Below are 15865 nucleotides of genomic sequence, written 5' to 3' on the forward strand. Positions count from 1 at the left end.
GGGATAGAATTTGCTATTGAAGGCCTTGAGTAACTCTTCCCATGTGTGAATAGATCCCGGTGGTAAGTTGAATAACCACTCTCTAGCTTTGTCTTCCAAGGTGAGCGGGAATGCGGTTAACTTGAAATCATCCAATGTCACATTGTCGGGCAACATGCTAACACATATCATATGAAAGGACTTCAAATGCTTTTGAGGATCTTCTCTATCCAACCCATGGAACTTGGTAAGTTGATGGATGAAACTTGACTTCAATTCAATCCCTCGACGGTTTGCGGGATAAATAATAGCAAGAGGTGTATGAGTAACATCCGTTTCCATCATTTGTCTAAGTGTCAACTCTTGAGGAGGATTGGGTGGATTGGGGTTATTGGGATATTGTTGCAAGTAATTGGGTGGTTGTTGGTAAGGTGGATATGGGTATTGTTGGGGATTGTAGATTGGTGGTGGATAAGGTTGGTAGTTAGGGTATTGGTTGTAAGGAGGTTGTTGTTGTGGGTACATTGGGTTTTCGTACATTGGAGGGTGTTGGTAATTGGGTTGATTTGGGTAATGTACTTGTTGAACTTGAAAAGCATTGTTTTGAGGTTGGTTGTTTTGGTGGAAGTGTTGGTTTTGTAGTTGTGGTGGTGGTTGATAATTGGGTTGGTTTTGATGAGGGGCTTGATTCCAAGGTGGCATATCAATGAGAGGTTCTTGTGGTTGTTGTCTTGGTTGATGGGGTGAGGTATTGGCATCTTGATTGATTGGGTTTGGGTTGGGATTATGAGGTGGAGTGTGATTCATGGCTATGTGGTTTTCAAATGGAATGTCTTCAAAGGAATGACCAACAATTGGAGAACTCGGTTCGGTGTCGGTATCACTTGAAGTATGAACTTGATCTTCTATGTTGATTAGTGGAGAAGAGGAAGAAGCTTGAACTAGTTGTTGTTGCTTTGCTTGTTTGGCTAACTTTTTCAACCTTTTTGCTTCTCTTTCAATTTCCGGATTGTAGAGTAGTTCACCGGTTCTTGTAGACCTAGGCATAAACAATCAAATAACAAAAACCAAGATCCCCGGCAACGGCGCCAAAACTTGGTTGGGATGTCAAGCCCACCAAGCAAATTACACCCTTTGATTGCTAAATAAACGTAATATAATGGTAAAAAGGGGTATCGATCCTCGGGGAAATGGTTGTATTCAATCACCAATGCAATTCAATAGAACTAGTGAAATTAAACTAACTAACTACAATTAAAATAAAAGAGGGGGGGTGTTTGATTACTTGAAAACTAAAATACTTGAATAACTAAATGCCTTACAATTAAGCAAGTTGATGAGATGCTCAAAGATTGTGAATAATTGGTTAACTAAGGCAATTCAACACAATGAACATTTGTGTGTTTATCATTAGGATCTAATACAAAGCTTATCCTTCATCCCAAATTGGTTATAGCAATCATGAAACATGATATGCCAAGATTCCTCATAGGTAGTATGGAGGTTGGGGAAGCCCACAACACACCTTCTTAATTAAGATCAAGGGTCAATTGAAGCAATTAATCCCAAGAAATCAATTAGCCTTAAGAATGAAGGAATCCCCAATTCCTAGAGGATGTCAAATGCTTACACATCCATAAAGGAGATATGATTCATAAGCTAGAGATAATTTCTACCATCATAAAGCCTTTGTTCTAGATAAATTCAATGATCCAATGCAAAATCAATGAAATAAATCAACTATTGCTCAATCAAATACTAAGCTCATGATCAAAGTCTCAAATAAGCATAAGAAATGCAAACTAGAATCATAAACATGGAATAAATTGATAATCAACATAAATCCTTCAAAACCCACAAACATTCATTGGTTTTCAGCCAAAGTCAACCAAATAAGAGTATTAGCCACTCATGGCAACAAAGTAACAAGAACAATAATCTAATTGCATAAAGAAACTACCTAAGATTTGGAAAGATGAAAGGAAATGGTTTCTAGCTCCCAAAATCGCCTCTTGCAGGTCTCCAATGGTGGAAAATCGTGAATGAGCTTCTAGATCTGATCCCCAAGGGTTATGGCAAGCAAAATGACCAAAATGCCCAAACTGGGCAGTTGCGCGGGTACCCGCGTGACGAAAATTCCACCCGCGCAAATGTTGTTGTAATGCTATTGGTCCACCAAGCCACTCCACCCTTCCACTACCAAAGATTCCTTTGGTCCCCCCTCCTTGTCCATGTAATTTGAAATGCACCAATCATCATTTAGCCACCAAATGGATGCTCCAAGCCCAAAATTAGAAATTTATTATCCATCTTCATAAGCCCAAATAATCCAAGCCAATAACTTTCAAAGCCCAATTCTTCCTCTTTGATTCCACCAAACCCAATAATGCCTAGGGAGCCCACTAAGCCCGTCTCCAATCAACCCACAACCGCAACAAGCACCGAAAAACCTACAAAATATCTTATGCAACATAACAAGCACCCGGTATGATCCATACTAAAGAAAAGTAAATAAAATACAATGCATTAATGATAAAAAGATCTAAAAAATCTAAAATAAACTAATAAAAATAATGAAATAAAATAAGCTATCAATCACCCTAACATTTCATAACAGGAAACGAAGGAGAAGACAGGCAAAGTAGAAGACGCAGCTGCCTCCTGTTCTTCTTCTTGATAGCAACAACAAAATTGAATGAAAAGAAAGGTGTTTGGAGCTGGTTTATCTCATCAAAGCTTTGGATGTGAAGAAGGAGAAATAGGTTCAAGATTTGGGTTGTTGATTTAGGTTCTTATTTTCGTTTACAGCTTCCATTTTCATCAGAAAATGGTGGTTTCCAGGTTTGATCGGGGGAGAAAAACAATAGTCAAAGGTGGGTGCTGGAGAGAGAGAGAGAGAGAGAGAGAGAGAGAGAGAGATATGTGGGCCCCAAATTAGGTAATTATTTTATTTTTCATTTAAATTAAATAGAAAAAGCATAAAAAATATATCAGAAGGGCATAATAGTCTTTTCAGTTTCGTGAGGGACCAAAAACGCATAGAAACCAACCCAAAAGGACCACCAATCCAAAAAAATCGAGGTTTGGACTAAAACCCCCAAAAAATGCATACCATAAGGACCATTTTTGCAATTTTGTCTCTCTCTAATTTTTATTCTTCCTTACATAGTTTTTTTCTTTACATATCATGCAATTATGGTTTGATTAGGTGGCTCAGAGAAACCATTTAGATAATAACGTCTAGGGATGAGCAAAAGGACCGAACCGGCCAGAACCGGCCCGAACCGGACCGGAACCGGGAACCGGCTTCGGCCAAAATCAAGAACCGAACCGGCCCGGCGGTTCTATCGGTCCGGTTCTACCGGTTCCCGGTTCCTACCGGTTCTTGTCGTGTCTTCAAATGTTGGAACCGGTCCTTGAAAAATAGCATCATACGGTTCCGGTTTTTGCCGGTTCTACCGGTTCCGGTTATATCGGTTCCGGTTCCTACCGGTTCCCGGTTCCAAAAATCTACAAAAATAACGTCCCGGTCCCGGCCCGACCGGTTCCATCGGGTTCCGGTTCCGGTGCTGGTTCCGGTTCCGGTACCGGTTCCAGCCGGTTCCCCGGTCCATTTGTTCATCCCTAATAACGTCATTATCCATAGCGGTTGAGGTAACTTTCGCATACCTATAACATTATTAGTGCTCATTGATTTACCCTCCCCGATGATGCACTTTAGGCAAGATTCAAGTGTGAGTCGTCCGGATAATACAATTTACTTCTTTTTATTTAACCATTTAAAGAATATATTATGCATCAAATGTATAAAGATAATTGTTGTATATTAACAATTTCTTTTTAATTAATAATGTTGATGAGATGATTCATAGAAAATCATATTGTTATTTTTTACCAAATTATTTATGTATATTAAAGAAAATCATATTGTTGTTTTAACCATTTAAAGAATATATTATGCATCAAATGTATAAAGATGATTGTTTTAACCAAATTATTTAACCATTTAAAGAATATATTATGCATCAAATGTATAAAGATGATTGTTGTATATTAACAAATTCTTTTTAATTAACAATGCTGATGAGATGATTCATAGAAAATCATATTGTTGTTTTTTACCAAATTATTTAAGTATATTAAAGAAATATGTAGAATATCAAATAAAACATATATATACTACTATCCTGTGAGGATTTGACTTTTATCTTTTTAAGGAAAAAAAATATAACCTTATGAAATTTATTCATATTTTGCTATATCAAACACAATTCGTCAATTTATTTGCCTTGTTAAAAACGTCAACGAATATATTAAACAAACGGTTTAATTAATATTTGAATTCTAATTGATATATTTGTACGATATTGTTCTGAATATTTTTTTGCCGTCCTTAATATAATAATAAACGAGGTCATGATACATGCATTATAAATTACATGAAATTAAGTTTATATTCTTTCGAAACAAAAAACTAATTAAGAATTCCATTGACTTCACCAAAATTCTTTCTATATAAAGGGTTACCCCACCCCTACCCTACAACCACTCAGATCTTCTCCGAATACAAAAACAAAAACACCTGAAAACCAAAAATCAAAAACCATAAACATGATATGTTTGGTATATGACGGCTATGGAGTTTCCACAACCACCCTTGTGTTCATCACTTGCATTTGGGTCCCGTTTCTTCAAGCCAAACATGTATTTTTTGAAATCTTATCGACCTTGATGATGATCTTTCCCCAACATGATCATTATCATCAGCTTCATGATGATAATGATGATGATCATCATCATCATCATCATGATGATCATCATCATGGAAACCTTTGGAAGATCATTTCAAATGCCTACGATCTTTCAACTCTTCAATTTCGTGACATTGCTATCGAAGTCAGTGGAACCACTAGAAGAGAGGTGGACGACACCTGCTCCATTTGCTTGGCTGAGTTCAAGGACGAGGATGCAGTGAGTCAACTCAACCGGTGTTGTCATGTATTCCATACATGTTGCATAGAGAGATGGTTAACTCGTGACAACTTCACATGCCCACTTTGTAGATCTAACTTGTTGCATTAAAAAAAAAAAAAAAAAAAAAAAAGACGAGTTATGCAGTATAAGTTAATTACGGATTCTAAAGATTCAAAATACAGATGGATATATCGATTGTGTAGCCCGAACTAGTATTGTATTTCAGAGGCTACGATTTAATTTGAATTTCAGTTTTGTTAAAGTTATAATTTTTGAAGCACAGGTGTTGATCGATTGTTATTTTGACTTTAGTTGTCATTAAAAATTCATTATATATATCTAAGTATCTATCACTAAACAAAAAGATTGAATTATATTTTTGATTGCACTTATCTCTTTGATATTTTCCAACGCACATGAGGATATCCCTTAAAAGTATAGGAAATTATGGAAATATAAACCAAATGATATATATACCAAAAAAACTATTTGATTTTGACAAAAGTGGTCATCGGATTAGTTTAACCTTTAATTTATTTATTTATGAAAATAACTATTAGCATTATACTTATATTGTTAGTAAGAAACTAGTATTCCCCTCCCCTCTCATGTTGCAGAGACATCAATTCATTTTGTAAGTTGAATTTTGATAATCGTATCAGTATTCTAAAAGGCGCGCTATAACGTGAGGCGTAACTTCGCAGTTACAAAAAACTTCATAATATTGTTGTTAGGCGTGGTGTGTGTCAATGCGTGATATAGCATGTTATGACACGTGTTTTTTCGTTTGATACACGTAATTTTGCTCTTTGTTATGTCTTTTCAAATCGGGGATACAACTATTATGTTTTTTGTTAATTTTTTATTATTAGTCAATAACGCTTCTAAAAACTAGTTATATTTGATATAAACTTATATTTATGTGGTAATATAATTATACATTAATATAAAATCCTCCCCTTACATCACGTATTGAAAAACTTCATGGCTCGTCATGACTCGTAAAGTTTAAGGTTTGGTCTTGTCGCCATGCCACGCCTCACGCCTTTAGAACCTTGGATTATATTTGATAAAAAGTAGGCAATGTTGCATTTTTTGGTATAAATATAGAAAGTTGTTACCACTGTATAACTCCAAGTTATATTGTCTAATGAAAATGTATTGTATGTGATCTTGGCTAATATGTAGAAAACGTACATAAAAATAAATATGAAAATGTACATAAATTTTATCAAACTTGAATTTACTCAAACACGTATATAAAAATAAGTACTTAATATTATTTTAAGTTAATAAGCGGAAGTTCAAATAATTGAAAATGTATTATATGTGACATCATTCATACGTAGGAATCGTACATAAAAATAAGAACGAAAGCGTAAAAAATATTTACGTCGAAAAGTAGATAAACTCGAATTTATACTGACAGGTATATAAAAAACCAAATAATTAAAAAAAAAAAAAAAAAAAAAAAAAAAAAAAAAAAAGATTAACGAAAGAAAGTTCTAAATTTACGTCAAAACATTGAACTCCTTGAATTTATACAAATACATACATAAAAATAAGAACGTAATAAATTTTTTTTTTTTAAGTTAACAAACGAAAGTCATTAAGAAAACTCAGATTATATATATTATGAGCAGTGAATACAAAAGTTTAGAGAGTTGTAAAAGTGATATTTTACAAAATTTAAAATCAAAACATTCAAAGTGATATTTTACAGAGTTGAAGGATGGTAATTGTAGACGAATGAAGTAAACACTAATGTTTAGAAAGTCTAGGTGGTGAAAATAACATTTTACAAAGTTCAAAATCAATGGGAGAGAGAAGGGGGGGGGGGGGTCAAAGTGACATTTTACTGGGGTAAACATGAAATTCTAGAAAATTGAGGGGGTAAAAATAATATTTTAGGGAATTTACATTTCAGATGATGAAAATGACATTTTACAAAATAGAATGATAGAAAGTATTATTTTACAAAGTAGAGAGGTTGAAAAAGTCACCAAATACATATTCTTTCACAAAAACAATGACAAAAAATGACAATAATCAAAACTCAAATATTAAAGGCAGACACAAAGAAATGCACTCACACTTCAATTTAGTATATGAGCAACGGGCCGAACCGGCAGGAAGACCGAAACCCGAAACCCAAAATCCTTGAATTACCTTAACCAGAAATCAAATCGGTTTGGGGTATGCCAGTTCTAGTTCTGTTTCGGGCCCCGAGCCGGGTTTCGGTTTTTAGACTGGATTAGACTATTGTTAACCTAAACAACATGCATTATAAAAAATGTATACTTAGTTATTATTAAAAAAAAAAAAAAAAAAAACGTATATTTTTTTTAAAAAAACACTACATAATTTAACAAAAAAACTACATGTTTTAGAAAAAAAATTAGACATTTTATAAAAAAAAGTTGCACTTGTTATTAAAAAAACTGCACGTTTTATAAAAAAAATTGCACGATTTATTAAAAAAAAAAAAGTACACATTTTATATATAAAAAAAACAGCACTTTTTATAAACTATATTTTTTTATATATAAAAAATAGCTTTTATTTGTAAAAAACAGCAAAAAAAATTTTTTGCTTTTAACTTCATATTTAAAAAGCAAATCCAAAAAAAATGTGAATAAATTGGAAATGTTGTTGTCATGTCGATTAAAAAAAAATACTTCCAGGTGCGGTGCAAGTAAAAACGTTTATTCCGGGTTCGGTCCAGTCCAAACCTAAAAACTGATTTTTGTTAAAAATTAAAACCGAAAACCAGTCCAATTATATGTATTTCCAGTTCGAGCCTGGTTTTTTTTTCGATCTGGTCCAACGGATCGTACGCTCATCCATGTATAATATAATGGCAAATGCATGGTTGACTAGTTAACTAGAACGAATTTTTGAATGAACCGATCCTATGAACTAGTCAGCAGGTTGAGGATAATATTTGCGGCTAGTTTAGACTTTCAAATTGGTCAATGTACACTTTTATTTTCAAGACGGGAACATTGGCACTTCCTCCCTCCTACAACTTGCATCATATTAAGGCCTTTACGGTCTTAAATTGTTTGTCTTGTTTGCACTTTAAACATGTCCTTAAGTGGGTTGACCATGTCACATGCATCAAGATGTTCTAAGTTCTTTTGGAGCTCAAGAATTATGATCACTAATATGAAGCAAACCACCTCATTTGAGTCATTGAGACATTTTTCTCGATCGTCCTAATAGACCTAATTAGAGTAGCCTCACGAATTATTTTGTTCGACACAAAGCTTCTTATGAAACTTGAGGTCAAGAATTGGTTCATCATTGACACAAAGCTTCTTATGAAACGGTAACCCATTAACCATGGAGATTCATCTTGGAGGCAAGTTTATGAGCTATTATCGAAAAAAAAAAAATACATCACTTAATGGTAAAGTAAAATTCGTAGATTTATTAGATATTGAGGTGTTCTCTATTAATGAAATAGATGCAATCATGTAAGAGTTACCATATCGAGAAGAAACCCACGCCACTATAAGATATTTATGCATCAAATTTTACATATTCATAAAATGACATAGATCTATGCTCGTGATAGAATATACCAAAAAACATACTATAAATTTTCTTTGCTAAAATTGTTTTAATTTAGAAGAAAGGAAAACTTAACTTTTTTACAAGTCATAAGCTAAAATTCATCCGAATCTTGATATACAAAACTATCTTATATTAAATATACATGTTTACACTACCCGATTATATAGAAAATATATACATAATTATAAACATTTGATAAAATTACAAGCTCACAATACAATGATCATTTGCTAGTAAGAAAGGCATGGCTCGTGTTGTTTTAAAGTGTTTTCATATTTTTTTTCAGCGAGGCATTTTAACTAACAGAAATATACTATTTTCTTTTGTTTTATTTTTCTCAACACATTCATTAAACTATATATATGCCATATAAAATGTTATATGAAATATAAAGTGAGAAAGCATAATGGATATAATAATGAAGTGAAGGAGGTCAACACTCAACAAACTTGCCCATGCTTAAAGCAAATGTTAGTTTGGTTTGGTGATTGCACACAAAATTTGTGATCCATCCAGAGAGAGTTTTAAAGCAAAAGCAATAAAGGCTACAAAAGCAAAGGAAATCAAAGTCCAAAAATATCACACACACACACACACAAAGTAATATCAGTGCAAAAAGAAAAAAGACAAAAAATCGAAATGAAAAATTTAGCAAATATGGGGAGTGGTGTATCAGCATCAGTGGATGAGAACGATGATGAAGATATTTCAAAATCAGCTTTTGCGTCATTTCAAGCAAGAGAAGAAGAAATCGAGAAAATGAAAATGCAAGTCAAGGAAAAAGTTGAAATGAAATTAGGCCAAGCTGAAGAACAAACCAGGCGCTTAGCTCAAGTTTGGGAAGTAAGAAGCTAAGCCCCACAAAAACTTTTTAACATCACATTTTTTATAAAGTTCTAATGTTATTTTTGGCATTATTTATATACATTAAAGATTTTTTTTTTTTTTTTTAATTTGTAAAATGAAATGTATCAGGAGCTTGAAGTTTTGACAGATCCAATGAGGAAAGAAGTAGCATCGGTCCGAAAGAAGATAGATGTGGCTAACCGTGAGGTCAGATCGCTCGGGCAAAGCTGCCAGAAGAAGGTATGGCTGCCCGACTGCCCGCCCGCCCACCTTCTTTCATATATCTGGTAAAAAGTTATTAATATTGATTTATAATTGGACATGAAAACAGGAGAAAGAGTATAAAGAAGCATTGGATGCATTTCATCAAAAGAATAACGAAAAAAACCAACTAACTGCCACGTTAGTTGAGGTAATTAATTTTTCTTCATATTTTAATTTTATTTGATGATTGATGAATAATGTTGTTTTCTTCATAATTTCAGTTGGTGAAAGAAAGTGAGAATGTGAGGATGAAGAAACTTGAGGAGCTCAGCAAGAACATTGATCCTTCATGCTGATTATATATTGTTATATTATTATATGGATCCACTTACAAAAGTTTTTTTCTTTTTTTGTTTCAACTTTAATGTTATGTGTTGTATGTTTGATTATGCTTTGCTTCTCATAAATGATTCATTTGTAATTTTCAATTACAGAATTTTTCTTCATATAATTACTTATTCACATATCGTGCAAACATGAAAACATAAGCAAGTTAGAATTCAAATTGGGTTACATGCAAGAAACAGCGTTTATTATAAAATCCCACTTTTCTTTCTTCCTATTACAACATTCTACTTTAAAAATCTACCCAATTATAGTAATTTTCACTACTATAATTGTATATACTTTTCACAATATAAGTGGGTATATTTCAAAGTATATCGCTTTAGAAAAAAGAAATGTCAAAAAGTAAAATGTTGTAATACAAAGAAATAAAAGTATGATGCTATAATAACACACAAATAAATGAAAGTGCATTGCTATTTCTTGCATTGAAATCAATTCACTGGACAAACATATAATGTGCATTCATTCATATGAGAAGAAATGAGAATTCCAGTTCAAAAACTACCAAGGGTAGAAAAGGAAACTCACAATACAATTTGGATAATTCTTCTTCTATACAGATGATCCCTCAACATCATTCATTAATCCAATGGAAGCTGTTTGTACTCTGTCAACAGATTCGGTATATCACTCATGCGTAACTGAACATTAAAAAGACACATGTTATTTACAAAATAAAAACCAACAAAAAATAAACGCATCATAAAAAAAACATTACCTGAGAAGCATTTGTAATATGATAAAAGCGATAGGCATCTTTCTCATTCTCAGACTGTAAATTTAATCCAACCTTTGATCTGCCATAATTGAAGAAGTAAGTTTCACTTATAAAGTTATAATAAGTTATAATCCAAAGTAAGATGATATAATAAACAAATCAATGAAGATGTAAAATCTTACAAGTAATGGCGAGTAATCAGACGTTTGTAGTCGCGCAATAAGGGGTTAAGCTCCTTCAGAGGTATTGCTTTTGGGGAAGAGTTTCGCCAATGTTCACGGAGTGCATCAACAGCCTGTAGTAATTAGTATATATAATAATATAATATATTCCAGTCACATATGACAAAAAGAGAAGTAAAAATCTAAATAAAGATATCTGACCTGTTTATTATTAAATGATTTATTTCCATTTATCCTTGATGCTAGTTCAAGAAATTCTTTATCTTCTGACTCATGAACAATTTGAAGATTATGACCAGAAGAAAACGAAACAGAAATATTCAGTCTCTTTTGCAGCTCCAAGATAGCCGACCCTTCCATGTCATTTTCCTGAAACCATGTTTTACATATGAATGGGTTTGTATTATTCATAAACAAAAGGGTAAAACGGTAATTTTTTGTCTCGTACAAAGAAATACATTATTACCCATTCAGCCACTTTACTTACAAGTACATAATCGTTTTTTGGACCACTAAATTTGTTTTTATGTGTGCATTTTCGTAAAATAGTGGACTTTGATGACTAATTGAATACAAAAAAAATGATTAGGGACTAAATGGGTCAAAAAGTGAAAGTTTGTTGCTGTACTGAATACTGATAGTGATACCTTTGTTTCAGATTGGAAGTCATTGCGGGTGTCATGAATTACTTCTGATCGCTTTGAAATAGGATCATCTAAGATTTAATAAATAAAATTCATGTGAATGAGATAAACTAAAACTCTATGGATTATGGATAATTTGAAAATATGAAAAAGTAATAAATAAATATTAAATACCTTCAGGAACTAACCACCATAGATCACCAAATGTGAGTTTTCCATCAAAGCCACCAAATAATAGATAACGTGAGCCAATACATGTCATGGAGTGGTAAGCACGTGCAGCAGGAGCTTCAGTATTAGTTGCAAGGCGTTTCCACTGCACAGACACTGATAATAAAAAAAACATAAACTATTTTTTTTTTAATATTATATGAAAATCAAAAATGATCGACTCACCTCTGTCTAAAACAACACAGTCATTGTAGTAAACATCATAGCGACTCAACCAACCACCGGTTCCATGGCCTCCAAACATGAGAAGCTGAAAAATATATAATTTTTTTAAATAATAAAAATAATGTTGATAAAAGTTTAAATTTGAAGAAAAGGAGACTAACATAGTGGCCTCCAGAGGTGACAGTGTGCCCACATCGGGCAGCTGGAGCTTGCCCGGGCAGCTTTAACTGTGTCCATCCAGGAGCTTCGTTATCTTCCTTACACAAACAATTCAAACAGATACTTCGTTAGTAGTAAGACAATATAGTTTTACGGGAAATAAGGGTAAAATGGTCATTTAGTCTCGTTCAAAAGGTTTATTCAGTCTAGAACAGTAACAGACTTTATGTATATAGCATTTTATCCAAACATCATTGCCCATACAAGACATAGTGAGGGGAAAGGAAATACCTTCTTCAATGAGACCCTTTAAAGCCCATAAATCACCCATGATTGGTCCTCCACCTCCTGCCAATTGCCAAAAGATCAATTGAATGATTAGAATCATTATTAAATAATTAAATATTATGAAAAAGAATAGAATAAAAATAAATAAATAAAGTTGAGGTCACCTCTGCCACCATATACAAGCAACCGTTTCTCAACCATGGTGGCTGTATGACCACACCTTGGTGGTGGCAATGTTCCTGTAACTGCTAACTCTCTCCACTCCAATGACACTATTTAAGAAACATAAAACATAAAGATAATATTCATCATCATAATAGTAAAAACATAAATAAAAGTAAAAGGGTAAGATTTTTAAGGCAAAAACATTACTTGTATCCAAGACAAATACATCAGATAACCACTTTTTACCATCCCATCCACCATACCTACAATAAGCATGTAAGTATGTAACTGATGTAAGTCCCATTATTATTAAGGTATGTATGTAAATATGGAGTAACAAATAGGGAATAATGGTGTGTAGCAATTCTGACATTACGATTTTATGGTTCCCAATGGCTGAAGCAGCAGCAAAATCTCTTGGAGAAGGTAAATCACCAAAGCTGGTAAGTTCAGACCATTGCCATATATCTGGACATGGAATTCAATGTGAATGAAGTATGCATCTTGATCTTTGGTGAAAAGTGAGTTGGAACTTGGAATTAATAGTTAAAATAAGTTTATAGTTAATAAATTACCAGTATCTAAGACCCAAAAGTCTCCCAATCTGCATGTTCAAGTATTTTTGTCAGTAATTTGTGAGTAACAGTAAAGAAATTGGTAGAAAACACTGGTGATTTTTTATTTTTTTAGTTTTTGTAATGGCCTAAAAAGACTATTGTAACCTTTTGGTACCAAGTCGCCCACCAAAAACAAACATGTGGCAGTCGATTGCAATGGCAATATGAAATGCTCGAGGACTGGGCCCCGTTTGGCCATCTGAACCACTACCTGTGCACTGAGGCTGAAACCATAACTTATTCTCTGAAACATTAAAAAGGAGGAAACTTATTACTTGAGGAAGATCTGAATAATGTCTATTGGCTTAGAAACTAGCAATACTTGTTGGTTGCATAAATGAGAAGGTTATATTCACTTCCATACAAGAGGAATTATGTTCCATTGATTGCTAAAGAAGAACAAGATTCAATCTTTTCAATGACTGATCAGCATATGTTTGGGAAGTAAAGTTCCAAATTGTAATATGATCCAATGAATTTCAAAACTTAATCTTCAATTGTTGAGGCTCATAAAACAATGAACATATGAATATTACTAGATATTGATAGGGTTTAACAACGAGCATACGAATATTACTAAAATCCATAAGTAAATTCGTTTCACATTTGTATATCTTTATCTCCTTTTTACTTTTTTCCTTGTATATTGCTAGAATACATGAATGAAAGGGCTATTAATATGCCATGAAACAATCAGGCTACGGTCTACATGCAGTTACATAATTTGAAGAACTGATTTACAAATGAGAATTAGAATCAGGCATGATAATAACCACGAGAACCTAACACTGACAATTAATGAACTGACTATATCTGAAATTTCGTTAATTACTGGATGATAAAATCATAATCAAAGAAGTAGATACCGATGTCGTATACAGAGATGTCATCGAGGAAATTCTTATCGACAAGACCACCAAACACTACGATCTTAGACTTTCCAATATTGACTGCGGTGTGGCCACTGCAATAATGATCAATTTACACGATTCATTTCCAAAATTCCATCCGATGAAAAACATGCGGCTTTAAGTCAAGTAAATTGGAGAAGAGAACGATTGTTTTACCTCCGAGGAGTGGGAAGAGGTCCACCAAAATCGGAGGGTGAAGCTCGAACCCAGTGATGCATTGCTGTCTCTCTCCCCCTCTCTCTCAGATCCGAAACTATTCAATCGGAGCTTTAACCGCATAACTAAACCGGGCTTTATACAAGACCGTGTCGTATGAAACCTGAAAAATGTGATTTTAAGTTTTTAACATACCAATCAGTTTTCTAATATTACGATAGATTTTTTAAGTAATCTAACCATAAAAACTTATTGTATTTGAAAAAAATAATAATAATAATTTGTAAAACAACTAATTTCTTTGGAATATGGTATTTCATATTTCAAAATATTATTTATGACGTTTTCAGAGTTATAGACTTAAGGATTTAAAGTGTAAATATTTGAAAGTCAAAACTTTTAGGATAATTACTCCTAAGAGTTCATAAACCATTCCCTATAAACACAGAGGCATGTGACTGTTATCGATGAGTTTTTCACTAAAAAAATCTTTAAAAATTCTTCAACATCTTTTCATTCCAGAAACCCTAGAGAAATCTTGATTACGCGGCGTGTCCGTAGCGAATCCAGATTCTATGTTATGCGCTCATGGTGTTTGCTATTTGGGTTAAGTCAATTGTTTTCGGTCTATTTCTTGGGTGAGATCTGGGAAAAGAGTTCTAAGTTGGACTCTTAGTAATTCTCTCTAATCAAAATCTAGATGATGTTCAAAGAACTACAAGCATATGGTTTCGTTATTCCTTCATGTTTATTTTGTTGCAATTAATTGGTTGAACTTGGATTCAACTATTTATTATAAGGTTAATTTTGTATCGCTTCTTATGTATGCTTTTGTGGCCTTTAGATCATTCATAACCCAATAGTGGTATCAAAGTCACTTGTTAACATATATTGCACTTAGATTTTTGTTATGTCCGTTTTAACGAATTTTCGTGTTAGTAGTTTGAGTAGATCAAACTGTAAAAGGGTTTAAATTCTTTTAATTGGCTTTGATTTATGTGGAAAAATGAATTATGGGTAGGTTTTTGTTTTTATGGTTACGTAGTGTGTAACCAACGTAATGTCAAAAACCTTAATCGCATATCGTGAAGCGATTATTGAGTTGTGGAGATGATAATGTGCAGTGGGGCATGACTCATAGGCTCACTTACGCATTGTATTGGTCACTCTTCAAAGAAGTTTGCTTTTCATTTTTCTAGTATGTTTTGGTCACTCTTATGCATCTCACTAGAAGCTCATACAAATCTTTCGGTTTTACAAAACTTGGATATTTTTTGCTTGTTGTTTTAATTGTTTATTTTTAATTATTAATTAATTCATAAATTGTGACATTGTTGTTTGGATGATTCCTCACATTTGAGATCATAGACACAATTGTATGCTGGCTTGCTTTCAACTTCATGATTATTAATTTAATATAAAAATTGCAATCTAAGATCAAAATAATTATTTGATTTGAATTGTATGGACCTGATACACTAAGTCTCGACTTGATCTATGTGTTATCTGTTTAGTTGTTGTTGTTGTTTTTTTTTTCTTTGTGACCTTCCTTTAATTTATTTTATTTTGTAATATGTAAGTTTATTTTAAGTTATAATTATTTAGCTAGGAGATTTGTATTAGAATAGAAGTAATTTAT

At 33.0% G+C, this 15865-nt stretch overlaps 2 protein-coding genes across 3 annotated transcripts; one reads left to right on the forward strand and one right to left on the reverse strand.

The window, feature by feature from the left end:
- The first annotated feature begins 9171 nt into the window (after positions 1 to 9171).
- On the forward strand, positions 9172 to 10093 carry LOC145015023 (uncharacterized). The gene is made up of 4 exons (XM_078973478.1): positions 9172 to 9375; positions 9508 to 9618; positions 9710 to 9790; positions 9864 to 10093. Exons 1-4 carry the CDS (start codon positions 9172 to 9174, stop codon positions 9936 to 9938), a joined length of 471 nt encoding a protein of 156 aa, XP_078829604.1. The 3' UTR covers positions 9939 to 10093.
- On the reverse strand, positions 9299 to 14382 carry LOC145015022 (Galactose oxidase/kelch repeat superfamily protein). 2 transcript variants are annotated; one of them, XR_013665705.1, is made up of 17 exons: positions 14227 to 14382; positions 14026 to 14123; positions 13265 to 13403; positions 13118 to 13146; positions 12914 to 13010; positions 12750 to 12805; positions 12542 to 12649; positions 12381 to 12437; positions 12092 to 12183; positions 11931 to 12015; positions 11709 to 11861; positions 11538 to 11605; positions 11092 to 11259; positions 10891 to 11003; positions 10709 to 10787; positions 10519 to 10631; positions 9299 to 9662 (listed from the first exon to the last, which is right to left on the reverse strand). XR_013665705.1 is itself a non-coding variant. In XM_078973477.1 (16 exons), exons 1-16 carry the CDS (start codon positions 14286 to 14288, stop codon positions 10572 to 10574), a joined length of 1464 nt encoding a protein of 487 aa, XP_078829603.1. In that variant the 5' UTR covers positions 14289 to 14382; the 3' UTR covers positions 10387 to 10571. The 2 variants fall into 2 exon arrangements, 1 of the variants encoding a protein (XP_078829603.1); XM_078973477.1 differs by lacking the exon at positions 9299 to 9662 and having other exon boundaries at positions 10387 to 10631.
- Between the last annotated feature and the right edge of the window lie 1483 nt (positions 14383 to 15865).

The sequence above is a fragment of the Lactuca saligna genome, chromosome 9 (assembly GCF_052625555.1).
Source record: "Lactuca saligna cultivar CGN05327 chromosome 9, ASM5262555v1, whole genome shotgun sequence".
Classification (NCBI taxonomy): Eukaryota; Viridiplantae; Streptophyta; class Magnoliopsida; order Asterales; family Asteraceae; genus Lactuca; species Lactuca saligna.